At 48.7% G+C, this 18369-nt stretch overlaps 1 protein-coding gene across 7 annotated transcripts in view; it reads left to right on the forward strand.

Annotated features, from left to right (window-relative positions):
• Nucleotides 1-18369, forward strand: part of Pafah2 (platelet activating factor acetylhydrolase 2) — a 29340-nt gene that overhangs the window by 5058 nt on the left and 5913 nt on the right. For 2 of the 7 annotated variants that reach the window (XM_028888188.2, XM_037203052.1), the window contains exons 2-9: nucleotides 1094-1228; nucleotides 2275-2425; nucleotides 3141-3237; nucleotides 11284-11352; nucleotides 11971-12109; nucleotides 13891-14004; nucleotides 16262-16353; nucleotides 17503-17673. In XM_028888188.2, coding sequence (XP_028744021.1) covers nucleotides 1139-1228; nucleotides 2275-2425; nucleotides 3141-3237; nucleotides 11284-11352; nucleotides 11971-12109; nucleotides 13891-14004; nucleotides 16262-16353; nucleotides 17503-17673 — 923 coding nt within the window. In that variant the 5' untranslated portion in view covers nucleotides 1094-1138. Of the gene's footprint in view, nucleotides 1-1093; nucleotides 1229-2274; nucleotides 2426-3126; nucleotides 3238-7717; nucleotides 8558-11283; nucleotides 11353-11970; nucleotides 12110-13890; nucleotides 14005-16261; nucleotides 16354-17502; nucleotides 17674-18369 lie in introns of those variants that run through there. The other 5 variants (XM_037203053.1, XM_028888190.2, XM_037203054.1 and 2 more) reach the window with 5 other exon arrangements.

Genomic DNA, 18369 nt, shown 5'->3' on the forward strand with positions numbered 1-18369 from the left:
GGTGTCTTCAAGTGTGCATTGGAAAAACAAAAGGGAGAAATGAATAGCAGAAGGAAAATCATCACCTCTGACATTATTTAATGAGTGACTCTTTGGGACTCTTTGGGGTTTTCTTCTGGACCAGAGGATTGGCGGTCAGGAGGTCTGTGTGTGGTAACAATTGTGCTGTGACCTTGAGCAGCTCACCAAGTCTCTCAGGACCTCGACTTACTTAGTAATGCGCATGTGTGTACAGAGGTGGGGCCAGGGGAGATTGCAGTGGCCACCCCTAAGGTCTCTTCTTGCCCAGGCATGCTCTGGCCTGCACACTGATCCTCCCAGAGGAGGAATCAGAATAATGTCAAAACAAACCACGTGGGCCCAGGACCCTGCCTGCGTAGTTGGTTTGGGCTGTAAGGAATAGGAATCTAAATTTTGTTGCTTTAAACTGGGTGCGTTATGGGTTAGGACACCCCCCACACCCCCCATAGCCAAGATAGCTCTCTCTTGCCTTGCTGTGCCCATCTGTAAAACTGGTCCCGATACCTCCTTTCTCAGAGCGTTAGGTGAAGCAATGTCTGGGTTGTACTCACCGCAGCAGTTACTGTTGGATGGACACATGGTAGGTGCAGTGTCGGTATGTGTTAATCCTGAGGCAGGGTCTCTTCAACTCACCATGGAGCTGAGTGATGCCCTGAGCTCCTAACCCCCCTCCCCCGCTCCCCCCAGCCACCACCTTCCCAATGCTGGGATTACAGGTGTTTATCATAACTGTGTTATACAGGGCTAGGAACTGAGGATTAGCTCATCACTACCATCTCTTCACACCACCGAAGAAAATGAAGACTACGGTCCCTAGGGCTGGGAATGGAGCACTTGCCAGCACGTGCAAGGCCCTGGGTTTGATCCCACCACCACAAAAACAACAACCAAAAAGCCGGCCGGTAAACGTTGGCAAATAGCAAGCATAAATGATGCATGTGGTTTATTGAGTAGCTGGCAGGAAGGCCGGGGTGATAAGGATGTCAGGAAGTGGGCAGGGTTAGCACATGACCTAGAGAAGCACCAAGCAGAGAAGAGACCAGCAAGAGGCTGTTCTGTGCTCTCCTTCCAGCCCGCAAGTTCAGGACACCCAGGCTGTAGTCCAGCTGGTGATGAGATGGGGAGCGGCCAGTCCATGTGCTTTCCGCCCATCTCGGGACCCCACCATGTCGGCTGCACAGATGTGATGGAGGGTCAGAGTCTTGAGGTAGGTGTCCCAAGCTCCGCCCCTGCGCTACTCCACGACTTCTGCCCATGTGGGGACTTCGCCACTATAGGTCCAAGTGTGCAGTTCTGGGGAGCTGGGCTGGATTTGGTTATCCTGTCTGCCTGCCTTTTAAAAAAAATTCCTCTTTCAAAACATTAGAACCTTTCCAATTGACAGAGACGCTCAGTTCTTTCACCAGCAAGGAGGAGGTGCCTGGCTTCCAAGGCAGCTCGCAGACCCTTCCTCCTGTCTTGAGTGTGGGCATCTGCTCCCAGAAAGGTTTTTGATCTCAGCCTGGTGGAGGCGAGTGGGAGGAAGCACGGGGCCATGCACACCGTCCTGACTGCTGCATCTTGGCTGGGAGGGTGGTGCCTTCATCTCCTGCTTCCATTTGTTTCCCACCTTAGGAACCTTCTGGCAGTTTCTAGGCTTTTCTTTTTCTTTGTTTCCTCCTCCTCCTCCTTTTAAACATTTTTTTGAGACAGGCTTCTCATGTAGCTCAGGCTGGCCTCCAACTAGAAATGTAGCCAAGGATAACCATAAATGAGCCCCCGATCCTCCCATCTCCAGGACCCCAGGCATGTGCCACCATGGCCCGGCAGGTTCTTAGGTTTTTGTTCCTAATGGTTGGACTCACCTCTGTCCTGTGAGAGACACCCACTTCCTGGTCACCCCTCTCCTGCTCCCTTGTGACCCAGCACCCTGCTGCCTCCTGAGAGGCAACCTGGAAGAGTGGCTTGGGTGATCCACCGCTGCCACCCTGTTCAACCTAAGAGCAAACGCAGTTCCCCTGTTTGCACCAAGCCTGGGCCCACGAACTCGCCATGTTCTGGTGCGGTGCTGTCCCAGGATGTAATTCAAAATGCAGCTCGAGGACTGGAAGAACACCAGCTGTATGTTCTATATGCTAACAACAAAGTTGTTTCTGGATTTGAGGAAGCCTTTGATTCCCTTCGCTGTGACCAGCCCGGTTGGTGCCCGGACTCCTGCCGACTCACAGTGCCCAGGCTCCTTGAACCAGCAGCTGCTCTCTGCTCTTCCCCCAGGGGAGCCTCTTCCGACTCTTCTACCCCTGCCAAGCATCAGAGGCGTGTGAGCAGCCCCTGTGGATTCCCCGCTATGAGTACTGCTTGGGCCTGGCTGACTACCTGCAGTATAACAAGCGCTGGGTCGGGGCGCTCTTCAACCTGGGTATGGGTAAGTATGGCCTGGCCTGGCCCGGGTGTCTTCCCAGTGGCCTGTTTATGTCCCCAGGAGAAACCCAGGCAGACTCAGTAATTTTTAACTTGCACAGTCCAGTCCTTGGTATGGAGAGATGGGAGAGAATTGAATGTTGTGAGAATTTGGGTCATCGCTTCAGATCCAGGCTTTGTAATTTACTGGGACTTAGGCAAGTCACTTACCTGCTCACCAACCAGCTTTTGTAGAACTGTGGTGCCAGATAGTGCAGTGTTTGGACATGAGATGGGGGCATGGCTGTGATTCCTAAATCCAGCATGCATTCTCACCCACTCTATAGATCACTGCCCCCCTTTTCAGTACCGGGGATCAAACCAGGGCCAGCACCCTACCACTTATCACTGAACCACATCCCACTAGCCATGTGCTCCACTACCACCCCAGCAGTGATATCGGACATTCTTGGTTCTCAGGGAGTACCCATAATCCTGCAGCTTGCCCTCTGGGTCTGTTCTCCCTCCCCAATCCCAAGTCCCCACCCCAGGTGTTCCCCATGGCCTTGGCACCTCACACATCTGCCCCAGATTTCTTCAGTACTGCTTTTTTGGAATTTGTTTTCCTGGTGGTTCTGGAGAGGGGAGGACCCCAAATGCCCACCCCTGCCTGTACCCAGGCTGCCCTTGGGATCACAGTTCAGGGCAGCCAGAGATGCTACAGCCTGTGTCTCTGCCAGGATCTTGTCGCTTGCCTGTTAGCTGGAATGGCCCCTTTAAGACAAAGGAATCTGGATACCCCTTGATCATCTTGTCCCATGGCCTGGGAGGCTTCAGGTAAGAGCTCCGTCCCTGGACTTTGCCTAGCCCTTGTATTGTGAGAGCTTGTGTCTCAGTGTAGTCTCAGAGGGTGGAACAGCAGATGTTTCGCCTACTTCCGTTTTACTCCCAACTGGGCCCTGGCGTAGCGCTGGGCCCTCCTCCCCGAGACCAGGGCTTCGTAAGGTTTTCCACTTGTGACTTGCCCACTATCAGATTATATAAAATAGGCATACAAGTCAAGCATTTGCTGGTGAGAAACCACAAAGAAGTTGATTTTAAAGTAATGATTTGGTATGCAATATCATTTTACCACGCATTAAAAGCCAAAGCAAATTCGCATACAAATGAGATGGATGAACTTGTTTATTTTTGTATAAGGGATTGACTCTAGACTGAATGTTTGAGGCCGTAAGACCTAGAGTGTCTTCAGTGTTTTTCACAATTCACTGAGCTTTGGTTTTATGAACATTGATGCTGTGAATGCTGTATTGTATAAATACGTAGTACAAAATGGCAGAAGTTACGTTTAGGGCCATTTCAGAAATTGGAAATTCTGTCTTAATCCCAAGCCAAGATCCATTTAACGTGTGTGTGTGTGTGTGTGTGTGTGTGTGTGTGTGTGTGTGTGTGTGTGTAACTCAAGTTAGCAACCCAGACACCAGTCTTTTTTTTTAAGATGTATTTTTATTCTTTTTAATTATGTGTATGGATTGTGTGTCTGCTCATGTGAGTGCAGGTGCTCACGGAGGCCAAAGGTGTCAGATCTTGTGGAGCTGAAGTTACAGACAGCTCTGAGGTACCTGATGTGGGTGCTGGGAATCAAATTCGGGTCTTCTATAAGAGCAGCCAGTGCTCTCAACCACTGAGCCATCTCTCCAGCCACCTCAGGTGCCAATCTTTAAAAAACCCAACATTCTAATACAATACAATAAACAAAAAAATAGAAGAACCTGATCCTTACACATGGAGGGATGACGGCAGGGAGCACGAACAGTCTTTATTTTCTGTAACTAAGCCGTGAAGAGCAGAGATCTTCGTACAGTAAAAACACTACAGTTTGCAACATGCAGTAGTGTCCGATCTGTGTCCAGGTGACCAGGCACGGTGGCATGGCGTAGTGCATGGCACACGTGTGCATGGCACACGTGTGCGTGCAGAACCCAAGGTGGCAGAGAAGTTTCCAGTTGCAGCTTGGGCAAAGCACTGTCAGAAACACCTTGGACTCATCCTGCCTTTGAACTTCAATTAATTTTTGGTCATTTGGGGATATGCAAGCCTGTGGAGCCGAACCTGCAGACCCTGCCCATGGAACTGTGTCCCATGTGGGCTAGGGAAAGTTGGAACTCTCAGAGCCTAGATTTTAACATCTGCCAACTGAGGATGTGGCTCCCACGTGGTGGTTTATGAGGTTTTAGTTGGACTGGTGCCTACTAGGTGCAGAGTCCTGGTGTTCTCTCCCTTGAGCTGTGTGGACGGATGTGGCGATGATAAATTTCATAATCTCTTCCTCCAGACATTGGGCACGATCCTAATTAGTTTTAGCAATCAAAACCCAGAGTCAGGAGTCAGATATTGAGGGTGAAAGCTGAAAGATCAGAGAAGCAGAGCAGCAGCCACTAGAAACTTCTTACCTCTACAAATCTATAAATCCTCAGACCGAATGAGGGGTGGGGTGGGAACCTGGCTCTACAGCTCTTCAGACTGAATGGAGCCAAGATCCTATCTCCGCCCACTTTATATTCCTGTCTCCACCTCCGGATGCTGGGGTTAAAGGTATGAGCCTCCCAAGTGCTGGAATTAAAGGCTTGATCCTCCCAAGTGCTGGGATTAAAGGTATGATCCTACCTAGTGCTGGGATTAAAGGCATGTACCACTACCAGGCTCTGTTTCTCTTTTAGACTGGATCAATCTCATGTAGCCCAGGGTAACCTTGAACTCCTGATCTTCCTGCTTCCTCCTCCCAAGTGCTGGGATTAAAGATGTGCGCCACCACTGCCTGGCCTCTATGATTAACTAGGAGGTAGCTCCACCCTCTGCAAACAAAATATAATACATTTCCCCTTTTTTGTCTAAACAAAAGTGAAGGTTTTAACTAACATAGAAAAACTATATATAATCAAGTACAATAACTATATACAAATATATACAGGCAATAATTACATTAGCAATGTCTAGTCCATTAGCATATGATAAATTCATAGAAAATACTTCATTATCTATTCTGTCTTGGTGAGTCCAAAGTTTTGTACCTAATTCACTTTCTATCCTAACCTGCATTACCAACCCAAAACTATCTTTTTGTGTCTCTCAACCTTATACACTTTACACCTCTTTAGTGAGTTTCTTTTCTGAGTCTGGTAACAAAGAAAATTAGATAACTATCTAGTATTCAACTCCATTAGAGATCTGAGAAGGATATAGTATTACCTGAGTAAACAGGAAGTGTAGAGCAAACAACTTCCAAAAATAAAAAGTGATAGAAACAGCTGGCTGCCTGGACAGTTACTCAAGGTTCCTCTGCAACGTTGGAGTATCCATCTTTGGCATACAGGCCTAGAATATCTGTGAAGCACGATTTTTGAAGGACTGTCCAACCTTGTCTTGGCAAAGTTCAGTAGTCACTTCCTTTTATGTCTTGCTTGTCCAATTTGGACAACATACTGTCAGCAGTTGAGGCAAGGGCAGTTTATTGCCCAGTGGCTAACTTTTGCCACAAAGAAAGTAAACTCCATATGGAGTTTTTTCAATGCCCATCTTCTCTGAAGTAGATTGGTGCTGCCAGGAGCAGACATGTCTCATTGTCACAGGGCTTCAACTTCATAATTCAGTATCCAGTCAGGATTGCTCCCATGGTTTTTTTCTGTCTACACCATGGGGTGTTATATATCTTGTGATATAGCCTGCTTGCTCTCACTTAAGTTTGTTAGTGCCATCTCTGTTTGTTCATACATGAAAATATATATATGTATATGTATGTATATATATATATGTATATGTATATGTATATATATGTGTGTGTGTATATATATATATATATGGTTTATATCCCAGAGTGCCACATATCTCAGAAGCTGCCAACCCCCCACCTCTTGTCCACATGATAACAAGGAGATCTGTTTTCAGGCTGGTAGTGTGTAGTGGCTCACATCGGTCCTTCTGGAGGGCAGGAGCTGGAGGGTCTTGAATTCAGGCCAGTGTGTGACGTGTGGTGATACCCTGTCTCACAACCGCAGAAGGCCAAATCCGACCTTGCTAGTCCGGTGCCTTGAAGAGTGCCTGGCAGATTGAGGTCTCAATAAATATTTGTTGAGTGCATGAATGTTCTTCTAAATGAAACCTTTTCTTTTCTTTCTTTTTTTAAGAGAGTGTCAGATTCCCTGGGACTGGAGTTACAAATGGTTGTGAGTCACCATGTGGGTGCTGGGAATCAAACTCGGGTCCTCTGGAAGAACAGACAGTGATCTCAACCACTGAGCTATCTCTCCAGGCCCTAAATGAAACATTTTAGTAGCTTTTTGAACTTAATTCTGTTTTTAAATTTTCAAACATTGAATTAGAGGTGTGCATTGCACACATGGTATGTGTCCCTTTCTAAGGGTGCCCATCCTGACTCCTCTATGAGGCTGAGTTTTCAAGTGCTATTTACTTCTCAGTACTTAACATAATTGCAGCATATTTTAAAAATGATTTGTTCTAGTTTTAATGATGTGTGCGTGCATGTGTGTGTGTGTTGTGTGAGTCCATGAGTGTATGCATGCATGTGTGTGTGCATGTGTGTACCTGGACATAGGTACCCGAGGAAAACTGAAGAGCTTCAGATCCTCTGGAGCTGGAGTTGCAGGTGCTTGCGAGCCTCCCAGCGTGGGTGCTGGGGATCTGGGTCCTCTGTGGGATCAGTGCTCTCTCTCGGTTGCTGAGACAGCCCCACAGTGCATTTGTCACTTTTGTGATTATGTTCCAGTGCCTGTCTTCCCTGCTAGACCGTAGCCCCTGTGAAGACAGACACCACGCCTGTCTTCTGGGCCCTCACTGTGTATGACGGTGTCTGGAAGTCATAGTTTCCCAGTAATACTCATTACGAAAGGAACAGAGGGCTGTTTGGCTGGATTTCCATTCATTCAGCCAACCTCTCTTAGCACCGGCTGGATGCTGGCCCCTGGCACAAAAGGAAGGTGGGAAATCCAGACATGCACACGTTCAGAAAGCCACACACACTAGAGGAGCTGGTGTACAGACAAACATAACTAGCAGTGGCCGGAAGTGGAGAGTAGGTGTGAAGATGAGGCTGGGGAGGCAAGTGTGTGGTTTTCTGTGCTGGTTTCTTTTGTAGTAAACTGAGAGTGAGCCTGCTGTGAGTAGACGAGTCCTAGCCTTCAGAGCTGGTGTGTGTGCGTGTGCAGTACGTGTGTACGTGTGCGCGCGCGTGCGTGCATGCGTGCGTGCGTGCGTGCGTGCGTGCGTGCGCGCGCGTGTGTGTGTGTGTGTGTGTGTGTGTGTGTGTGTGTGTGTGTAAGCCTATCAGAGAGAAGAAGCTAGGAAACACTCCCTCCCACCCACAGCTGCTGGAGAGAGCAGTGAGTGCGTGATGTGGAGGTGGCCCTTTTACTAGAAAGCTCCATTGGGATGTCATTCTTCAGTAGACCGGAGTGAGCCCGTAGAAACATCCTTCATTAACCATGCGTGAAATTCCAAAAGGAAGAGGGGAGGAGGGTCAAGGGACAGTCTCTTTTTTAGTTTCTCTGGTTCATCTCACCTTGAAATTCTTCCCTTGTTCACTGATGGGTAGCTTTCCATCCCAGGGAAGAGCATGTGTAAGTAAATACCACCTACCTGGCCTCCAGAACGCCATTGCCCCCTGTGGTCCCCACACAGCCCTCTGAAGTAGGCAGATAGGAGTGCCTGGGCCCTGGGTAGCAAGCAGCAGCTGGTCTACCTTACACAGCACACACCGGGAAGGGATCAGGCGGCACTCATCCAGTTCACTGCCTCTCTGGAAACCTGGGAGACACTGGAAGGAAACCTCAGTTACAAAGGTATTTAACAGACAACAGCAGACATGAGTAACTAAAGCATGATCAAATCCATTCCTTCCCTGGGCTCGCGGTGCATGCAGGTGCATGCATACTCAGGCCCTGAGAGGCCGAGACAGGAGCATGACGAGTGTAAGCATGGCGTGGGCAACAAAAGAGGAAAACAGCACCCACCCACAAACAAACTTCTTTATTTCTCAGTTAAAGCAAGCTAGAAGGGTAGGCACCGGGCACCTGCTGGTAACCCACCACTTAGAAGCTGGAAGCTGGAGGATCAGGAGTTCAAGGTCATCTTCTGCCGAATAGTGAGTTTGAGACCAGCCTGGACTATATAAAATCCTGCATCAAAACAGGAAAGAAAGGGAGGAGGGGAGTCAGAGATAGACAATTAGGGTTGATGTTACATTGCATGAATATAACAGAACCAGACTTTTTGATCTTACTCTGCTGTGTATAGTTTCCATGATAAAGTTACCTCATGGCCTATGGTGGCTGCTTTTGTACCAGTCATTATGTCTGCATCCCAGGCAATATAAAGGGGCACTCTGCTTTTAAAAGAAAATCTCCTGGATAGCTCTAATACAGCTGACTACATCTCATTTGTCAGAGCTGCTTGGTCCATAAGCGGTCAGCTCCGTATGGCTCTTTAAGGCTTAGAATATGGTTGATCAACATTGAGACATGCTTCAGGTGTGAAATAATACACTAGAGTACAAAGACTGTGTGGGAGTAAAAGAATACAATAACATTTCAATAGCTTACAATAGGTTAAATAAGGTATAAAAGTATACTAGGCTATTATAGCGTAAATAAAATATATCAATAAAGTTAATTTGCTTCTTTTTACTTTTTTGTTGTTGGTTTTGTTTTGGTTTTGATTTTTTTTTATTTTGATTTTTTGAGACAGGGTTTCTCTGTTTAGCCTTGGCTGTCCTGGAACTCACTTTATAGACCAGGTTGGCCTCGAACTCACAGAGATCTGCCTGCCTCTGCCTCCTGAGTACTGGGATTAAAGGCGTGTGCCACCACTGCCTGCCTGTCTTTTTTTTTTTTTTTTTACTTAATTTTAAGTTATGTGTGTCTGCATGTGTGTAGTGCACTTGTGTGCAGGTGTCCACTGGGGCTAAAGAGGGCTCCAGAGGCCTTGGAACTGGAGTGATAGGCAGCTGGAGTAGAAGTGCTCTTAACAGCTGAGCCGTCTCCTCAGCTCTGTTCCTTCTTGTTTTGAGACAAGATCTTGATGCGTAGACAAGGCTAACTGTGAACTCCTGATCCCATCTTCATGTTTCAAGTGATAGGACAGCAAGTGTGCACTAGCACGTCTGGCCTTCCTTCCTTCCTTCTTTCCTTCTTTCCTTCTTTCCTTCCTTCCTCCCTCCCTCCCTCCCTCCCTTCCTTCCTTTCACAGTAACTCATGTAGCACAAGCTAGCTTTATATTTACTATGTAACTAAGGATGACTTTGAACTCCTGATATTCTTGCTTATATACTATTACAACTGGCTAAAATAAAAAAACAAAAACCTTTTCTTTGTTTTTTGCAGTCCTGGGAATTGGACCCCATGCCTTGTGCATGCTAGGCAAGCGTTCTACCACTGAGCTATGGCCCCCTCCTTTTTATTTATTTATTTATTTTAAAATGTGTACAGGTGTTTTGCTTGCATATCTATCACATGCATGCAATGCCTGGGGAGGCCAGAAGAGGGTGCCAGGTCCCCTGTAACTGGAGTTACAGGTGGTTGCAAGTCACCGTGTGGTGTGCGTGCCGGGAGTCAAACCTGAGTCCTCCAGAAGTTCAGCCAGTGCTCTTAGCTGCTGAGCCAGCTCTCCAGCCACCCCAGTGCCCCCTTTTAACTTAAAAAACATGACTACTTGAAATTTTAAAATTGCTTTTGATTTGTGTGTGTGTGTTTATTTATTTATCATCATAAATGGTATTTGTGGAAGGCAAAAATAACTTTGTGAAGTAAGTTTTCTCCTTCCACCTATTATGTGCATCCTGGGGATCAAATTCAGGTTGCTAGGCCGCTGAGGCAAGAACCTTTATCTAATAAGCCATTTTGCCAGCCCTTGTGTGTGGGTTTTTTGTTGTTGTTGTTTTTGGGTTTTGTTTGTTTGTTTGTTTTGAGACAGAGTTTCTATGTGAAACAGCCCTAGCTGTCCTGAACTCGATTCGTAGACCAGGCCGGCCTCAAACTTACAGAATTCTGCCTGCCTCTGCCTCCCAAGTGCTGGCATTAAAGGCGTGCGCCACCATCACCTGACCCCTTGTGTGGTTTTAAAATATATTTATGCTGAGCATTTTGGCACATACTTTTAATACTAGCACTCAGGAGACAGAAATAGGCAGATCTTGGTGAGTTCAAGGCCAGCCTGGTCTACATACATAGAGAGTTCCAGGCAAGCCTGGGCTACTCAGTGAGGCCCTGCTTAGTGGGTTAAGTACTAGCTGTATAAGCATGGCTTGAGTTGATCCCCAAGCCCAGGTAAAGTCTGGCTGTGGTCACACACACCTGTAATCCCAGTTCAGGAGTGGATGAGACAGGAGGGTCCTTAGAACTCTCTGGCCAGCTCGTCTCAGAATTGATAAATTCTAGGTTCAGTGAGAAACCCTGTCTGAAAATACTACTACTACTACTACTACTACTAATAATAATAATAATGAGAAAAAAGTAGAAAGTGATTGACAAAGACACCTGACAACATGGCCTCCACTTGCAGACACACACATGTGTACACACACGTTAACACACAGGAACATGTACACACAGATACGTTAGTGTAGTCAGAATGTAGCTGGGGTTGGGGTAGGCTGATTCAGTGGAGTGGAAAGGCATCTCTGATTGAAGACTGACTTGCAAACACACCATGGAGGACCCCATAGCCCCGGGATGAGGGCTGCACTGTCTGGGGAAGGCACTTGGAGGAGGACCACCCATGACACCTACCTAGCCGGGCTTCTGAGGTGGCCACTAGCAGAGTGTGGGTGAACTGGGCCGTGTTTTTGATGTCTTCTCCCTGTGACTCTCCAGGGCAGTATACTCAGCCTTCAGCATGGAGCTGGCCTCGCGTGGCTTTGTGGTGGCTGTGGTGGAGCACAGGTGAGAAGACCCCCGGTGAACTGCAGTTGGATACCTGTGGAGAGCCAGGGCATGGGCCAGTCCCCATGGACGTGTTGTTCTCTGTTAGTTTGTGGTGCCGAGGCATCAGACACACAGGCAAGCATTCTGTCACTGAGCTACATGTATTATTTCCCATAACCATGCAAAGCAGTTATGATACCCATTTAAAGAGTAGAACACTGGGCTGGAGAGATGGCTCAGTGGTTAAGAGCACTGGCTGCTCTTCCAGAGGTCCTGAGTTCAATTCCCAGCATCCACATGGTGACTCACAACCATCTGTAATGGGATCTGACGCCCTCTTCTGTTGTGTAGACAGGACACTGTGTACATAATAAATAAATAAATCTTTTAAAAAAAAAGTAGAACACCAAGGTTCAAAGGTGTTCAATAGCTGGCCAAAAGTGACCTAGCTTACTCTGGGCTCAAACTCAGGCCTGTCCCCAGTTTTTTTCTGCCCTCCTTCGAATAACCCTGGTCTCCTTACCTGCCAGCCAGGCAGAGAGCCCGTGTATCATGGTTGGGAGGGAGGTGTGAGGAAAGGAGAAATAAGCTCACCGTTGTCTTCTGGCTTTCTCTCTGAATGCATGTGTGGTTCAGGGACCAGTCAGCTTCGACCACCTACTTCTGCAAGCAGACCCCACAAGAGAGCCAGCCCACTGAATCACTGGAGGAGGAATGGATCCCTTTCCGTCAAATCAAGGAAGGGGAGAAGGAATTCCACGTTAGGAATCCTCAGGTAGGCTTGTGCCCGTTGGCATAGTCATGATACCATGATCAGAATGGCAAGGTTCATGCCCACTGACGTAGTTGATCCCAAAGATGGGAGGAGAAAGACCACCGACCCAAATCATCACAGCCAGATTAAAGCAAGCCATTAATTAAAGCAAGCCATTAATTAAAGCAAGCCGTTAACTAAAACAAGCTATTAATTAAAGCAAGCCATTAACTAAAGCAAGCTTTTTCATTCCTGTACACGGGCTGCCTCCCCCTCAGGCAGGGTTCAAGAGACTAAATGCCTTGGATGTGAGGAAGACAAGGCTTTTGTAGCTCATGGGTAGGGGGTTTCTAATTTCTCAGTTTCAAGATAGTTGGGGTAACAGGAGCAGAACATAGGCATAAGAAGTTAGTCCCTTCTGAAACAAAGACTTGGTTCAAGGTGGGCATACCAAGGTAGTCATAGTCATAACAAGGTGTCACAGGTGGCCATTTAACCTTCTGAAGCAAAGACAAGGTTGCAGAATGGTTATAAATAACTTTTTGGAACAAAGACACGATGGCCGTTTCCTGGATCAGGCAGTACAGAACCATTTGCAGTGAAGGTCACAGGTGTGTCATAGCCCAGTCCTTGAGAAACAGATTTAATCACAAACAGGAATCAGTCCAGTCTGTCTTTACTATAAGATGGCTTTTAAGCCTAAGATGGAGGCAGGCTGGTTCTGCAGCATATCGTGGTTCTAGTCATCTTTCCTCTCTCCAGCAAAATATCTGAAATAATCACCTTACAGGAGAGCAGCGTTTTCCGTCCTTAGTTCTGGATATGGCAGCCAAGGCCAGGTGGACCTATTGCTTTGGGCCTCCGGTGAGGGTCCCATATGGCAGGGAAGGCAGGGTAGGGTAGTGGTATCCTGCCACCCCTTTTCAGGGCAGGTCTTCAATGACTTAAAGACCTCCCCCTGGGCCCCAGCTTCTAAAGACTCCACCTTCCGATAGCATCCCCACAGGGACCAGGCCATTGACATGGAACTTCAGTCAACCACAAGCAACTTTTAGCCATCTTTCTCTCTCATGGTGGGTCTGAGCTCACCACATCCGTGGGAATGAGTAAGGTATGAGTCACTGGGCTCTTGAGGTTGACAGAGACCCGCTTAGGTGGCCGGGGAGCTGATTGGCTCCGAGTGAGACCTCTGGGACTTGCTCTCAGAGGGGACAGGTGCATCCCTGTCTCTGTGTGACTCCTGTCTGCAGGCTAGCTTTCTTTCTGAGAGGCTGCCAGCTCTGACTGCTGATAGTTAGCCATCAGCAGAGCACTGGGCTCTGGGTGTTGTTCCCCGGTCCTCCATCCCAGAGCCAAGCTCAGGTTTGAAGATTCCTATAAAGGATTCCTAGCCTGCAGAGAAGAGGCAAAAGGAAAATCCCCACCAAAAACTCCATTGTGTGGTTGTTGGGGGTACGCCGGAGTAGGGGCAGTCCTTAAAAGGCCGGGTCAATGGGAGAAGGGATGGCAGACAAAAGCACCAGGCTGCTGTAGATGGGTTTGAGAATACGAACCCTGGCAGCCCCCTCTGTTGGCAAATGATCTCATGAACATCGTCTGACATGGCCGTTCTGATGGCCCTGCGGGTGGGCAAGAGGACACTGAACTCCTGGGTCCGCTCTCGATGCTGTCGGACATGCCTGTGTGAGCTGCAGGGTTTGCTGAGATGCAGCGGGCAGACTCCCACTCCTGCTGGGTTCTGTGGGGACCGAGGTCCTCGCTGTGTGGTTGTGGGATGCTCCAGAAGACCGGCTGTGTTTCAGGTGCACCAGCGAGCGAGAGAGTGTGTGCGGGTGCTGCGGATCCTGCAGGACGCCTCGGCTGGGAAGACTGTCCTCAATGTCTTTCCTGGTGGATTGGACATGATGACCCTGAAGGTATGGCAGCAGTTGGGATGACCCAGAGCTACACATTCCTCACAGTCTTGCTGGCTCGTACAGCCACCAGGAGCACCGAGTGACTTCAGGCTGCCATAATGGGATCCAGGGTCTCAGACCTGTCAGCTCTGGGCTCTTAAATCCCTTCTGTAGGTTCAGTTTCCCTCTGCGTGTGTAGCCTTCATTCTTACCAGATGCCCAGCAAAAAGGTAGTTGCTAGAAACCCAGGCCTGTGCCTGAACAGCCCCGGAATCCATACATTAGGCCAACAGAGGGGCATGGACAGGGAAGTACCTGAGAGCTTTTATAGATGTCCTTGGAAGTTAGACTTTTAAATAAATATATATATATTTATTATTTTTAGTTAGGTGTTAGTGTGTGTATCTGTATGTGGATGTGTACACGTAAGTATGGTGCCTGCAGAGGCCAGATGTATGGATCCCCTGGAGCTGGAGTCACAGGCAGTTGTGAGAAGCCTGACTTGGGTGCTGGGAATCGAATCCAGGTCTTCTGCAAGAGCAGCCGGTGCTCTGAACCAAACTTCCAGATTTGGAAGTTAGACTTTGGCTCATGCTGTTAGCTAGGACTGTCACGTGGGACTGCAATGACATGGTCTAGCTGTGTGTCTGGGGGCAGGTTTAGTGAGCAGCCAGCTGTCTGTTTCCAAGTGATGTCAAGAGTAGCCATTGGGAAGGACAGAGCACCCTGTCTGTACTAATACTGCTCCGCAGAGACACTCTCGGGAGCAGCGCCTGTGGGGAGAGGGATGAGAGCAGCGCCTGTGGGGAGAGGGATGCGAGCACACTCCTGTTTGCTTGTCTGTTCGGCGGCAGCTCTGCCAGGACACTGGAGAAACCGTCACCGGTTGGGAGCAGGAAGCAGGCAGCTGGTGGGAAGGAAACTGGGTGGGAGACCTCTCTACAAACCTGATTTGGGAGGCTTATGAATAGTCACTTACGTTTTAAAACCTAAAGCGCCCATCCCCTGGGTGCTTCTCTCAGCCAAGAGGGAGAATGGATGCCCACCCTGGGCTAGACATTGAGGAGAGCAGGGCCTTCTGAACAGAGTGTGGCACACGAAGCCTGGGGAGATTTCCCTAGCCCCTCAGCGGGCATGGCGGTGCCTTTTTATAGAACCCTACCCCAAAGGCTTCTGGAACAACCCGAAATAGACACGCGTGGAGCTGGCAGGGCACACCAACCCTCCCTGGGCTGTGGATGAAAATCAGGACAGACGCACAGAGGAAGTAGGGCCTGACTTGCTTTCTGCACAAGCAATCCTCACTCCAGAGCAAAACGGAGCCAGCGATGGAGCCAGCGATGGAGCTGCGCTCCCCTCTGTGTGCTCTGCGGTGACCTCGAGGGCCTTGTGAGGCAGGAACTGGGGGCCAGTGGTTCCCTAACGCTATGACCCTTGAATCCAGTTCCTCGTGTTGTGGTGACCCCAGCCATAAAATGATTTCATTGCTACTTCATAACTGTGGTTTTGCTGTTGTTATGAATCGTAGATATTTTTGGAGACGGAAGTTTGTCAGAATGGTCCCAACCCACAGCTTGAGAACCGCTGCGGTAGAGGATGAAGGGGCTGCTTCTCAGCATGCTTTTAGATGAGCTGGTGGGGGCCTGGCGACTTCTGTCTGTTTGGGTACCCACAGACATTGGAATGCCTCCCCCCAGCAGATAGCAGTATCAGCAGGAGGATTCCAAAAGTTAAGATGAACCAGTGTGGTGGCGGCGCACGCCTTTAATCCCAGCACTTGGAGGCAGAGGGAGAGGGATCTCTGTGAGTTCGAGGCCAGCCTGGTCCACAGAGTGAGTTATACAGGCTAGTGAGAAATACATAGTGAGACCCTGTCTCAATATAAATACAAAACGTCCAGATGAAAAGCACAGAATCTGAAGGTTGTTCATGTCAAAGACCAGCTAGCTCTCCAGGCGACAGAAAGTCCTCTTCTTCTCTTTGCTGTGCTGGGTATTAAACCCTCAGGCTCTTTTGTGCCAGAAATGCTCTCTGCCAATGAGCCACGCCCCAAAGATTCATTTTTTTATTGTGGCAGTGTCTCACTGTATAGCCCAGGCTGGGCCTGAACTTGCCATCATTCTGTCTCAGAATTAAGCTAGGATCACAGCGGTGTGCCAGCCTGCTCCGGCCAGAGGCCCAAATGGTGCAGTTTTGGCTGGCATCATACCCGTACTTCACTCTCTTACAGTTGCTTCTCTGTGAGTGTCTGCTCGGCTGAGTTCTCTGTCTTCCTCAGGACAGCATCGACAGGAGCCGCGTGGCTGTGATGGGACACTCGTTTGGAGGAGCTACAGCTGTTCTTGCTCTGGCCCAGGAAGTCCAGTTTCGGTGAGTACCGGTGATGCTTTTGTCATCAAGCTTCACACACCATTCATTCATTCACTCACTAACTCATTCACTCATTCATTCGCTCACTAACTCATTCATTCATTCAGCAGAAATGTGTTATATAAGGGTCATGTTCTGGTCACTGTTTGCTGTGCTGGGGATTCAGTGATCAGCAAAACAAGGTCTGACTTTAAACAGGCCAAGAGACGTAATGTACATGCCCGTATCTCTGTGCTCTGGAGGCTGAGGCAGGAGGATCACAGAGTTCAAGGCAAGACTAAACTAGACCCTGTCTTAAAAAATAAAATAAAATGAGAACACCATTAAAGGATTTTAAGCAGTGCACAATCAATCTTAGATTTTAAAAAGCTTCCTGGCTGCTGTATGATGTAGCAGACAAGCTTGAAGGCTAGGTGGATGCAGTGCGAGTCAGAGCAGAACTGAGAGAGGAAGAGTTTGCATGAGGGAGGTAGAGGATGGGGAGCAGGCCTGGAGTCAGATGCACTGAGTGGTCCAGCCTTAGTGACGTACAGGAGCAGGGAAAGGGAAGCGGAGGCTTTCCGGTTGTACCTGTCATTACAGTGACGGTGACCATCCCCTGCTGAAACGGAGAAGATGGAGTGGGTGTGCCTCTGGCTCATGGTGCCACAGTTTTGCCCTTGGTACCAGGGAAGTTAGTAGGGTTCTCTGCCATGCGGGCTCTGGGCTCATGTAGCAGCTGTGCATCAGAGCTCTGAGCTGTGGTTCTGATACCTTCAAAGTCTCTCGCTCTCCCCTGCTGTCCTGGGAGCTCCTGGGATGTATGGCCTTTCTCATTGATCTCTGCATCCAGAAGGCTAAGGCCGCCGCAGCCACTCAGTGAATATTGGATAAACTCTGTGATCAAATGAATGAGGTAACATTCTGCAGAACTGGAGTGCATCACCTGAGGGTAGATCCAGAGAAGGACATCTGACCCTTGCTCTGAGGGAGTATAAATTCTAAAAGGGACTCCTGTGTAAGATCAGAGTAGGAGGGTTGGGTCCTAGTACCCAGTTCCTGGCTTCCTGAGTCCGCAGCCCATTGGAGGGAAGAGTCCCATTCGATCCCCCTCCACCCTAAGTTGCCTGAGTTCCTTAGTGGCAGCTCCAGATGTTTGCTTTATCCCAGGTGTGCTGTGGCCCTGGATGCTTGGATGTTCCCTCTGGAACATGACTTTTACCCCAAGGCCCGGGGTCCTGTGTTCTTCATCAATGCTGAGAAATTCCAGACGGTGGAGAGCGTCAACCTGATGAAGAAGATATGTGCCCAGCATGAACAGTCCAGGATTGTGACTGTCCTGTAAGTATGCCCCAAAGCACAACCCCAGTGTCCTGTTCATCGTTTAGCCAGCTGGGACTCCCTTCATTTCTTCTAGGTTATCCAGAACTTTCTATATATGCACAGAACATCTGAATATTGCCAGAATCCCTGCGTCATAATTCCTGTAGGGTTTCATAGGTCTCTCTTCTCTGCTTAGCCCCACCACAGAGGTTCCTTTAACAGTTTATGCAGCTGCACGGTAGGATTTACTTAGTAATTTCTGGAAAATGGGTGTGTTGGATCTGAGTGGATTCCAGACCTCCCTGGCCTTCTATGGGAATTTTACTGTGTTTTGAAGATTATTACTGGAGTAGGCTTTGACAGTTTGAGGAGGGGGGTTAATAGAATTTTCGTGGATATCCAGTTCACGGAGGTTAACCTAACATAGGTCTTCTTCTAAAAGTCACTCCTGCAAGTTGATGCGTGCTTGTAATCCTAGCACGCTTGTAATCCCAGCACGTAGGAAGCTGAGGCAGGGGGATGGGAAGTTCAAGGCCAACCTGGGTATCAACATGAGACCCAGACCAAGCCCACTCAGATGCTGGCCAGATAAACCACATTCTCTTCACCTCTCACTGCTCTGCGGTCACTGGACTTTCGGTGGGAGCTGTTTCCCCCAGAGCGGCAGGCTTTCACATCTTAAACTGCTGGCCATGCGGGAGGCCTGTGGAACTC

This window comes from Peromyscus leucopus, chromosome 2 (genome assembly GCF_004664715.2).
Source record: "Peromyscus leucopus breed LL Stock chromosome 2, UCI_PerLeu_2.1, whole genome shotgun sequence".
In the NCBI taxonomy this organism is placed as follows: Eukaryota; Metazoa; Chordata; class Mammalia; order Rodentia; family Cricetidae; genus Peromyscus; species Peromyscus leucopus.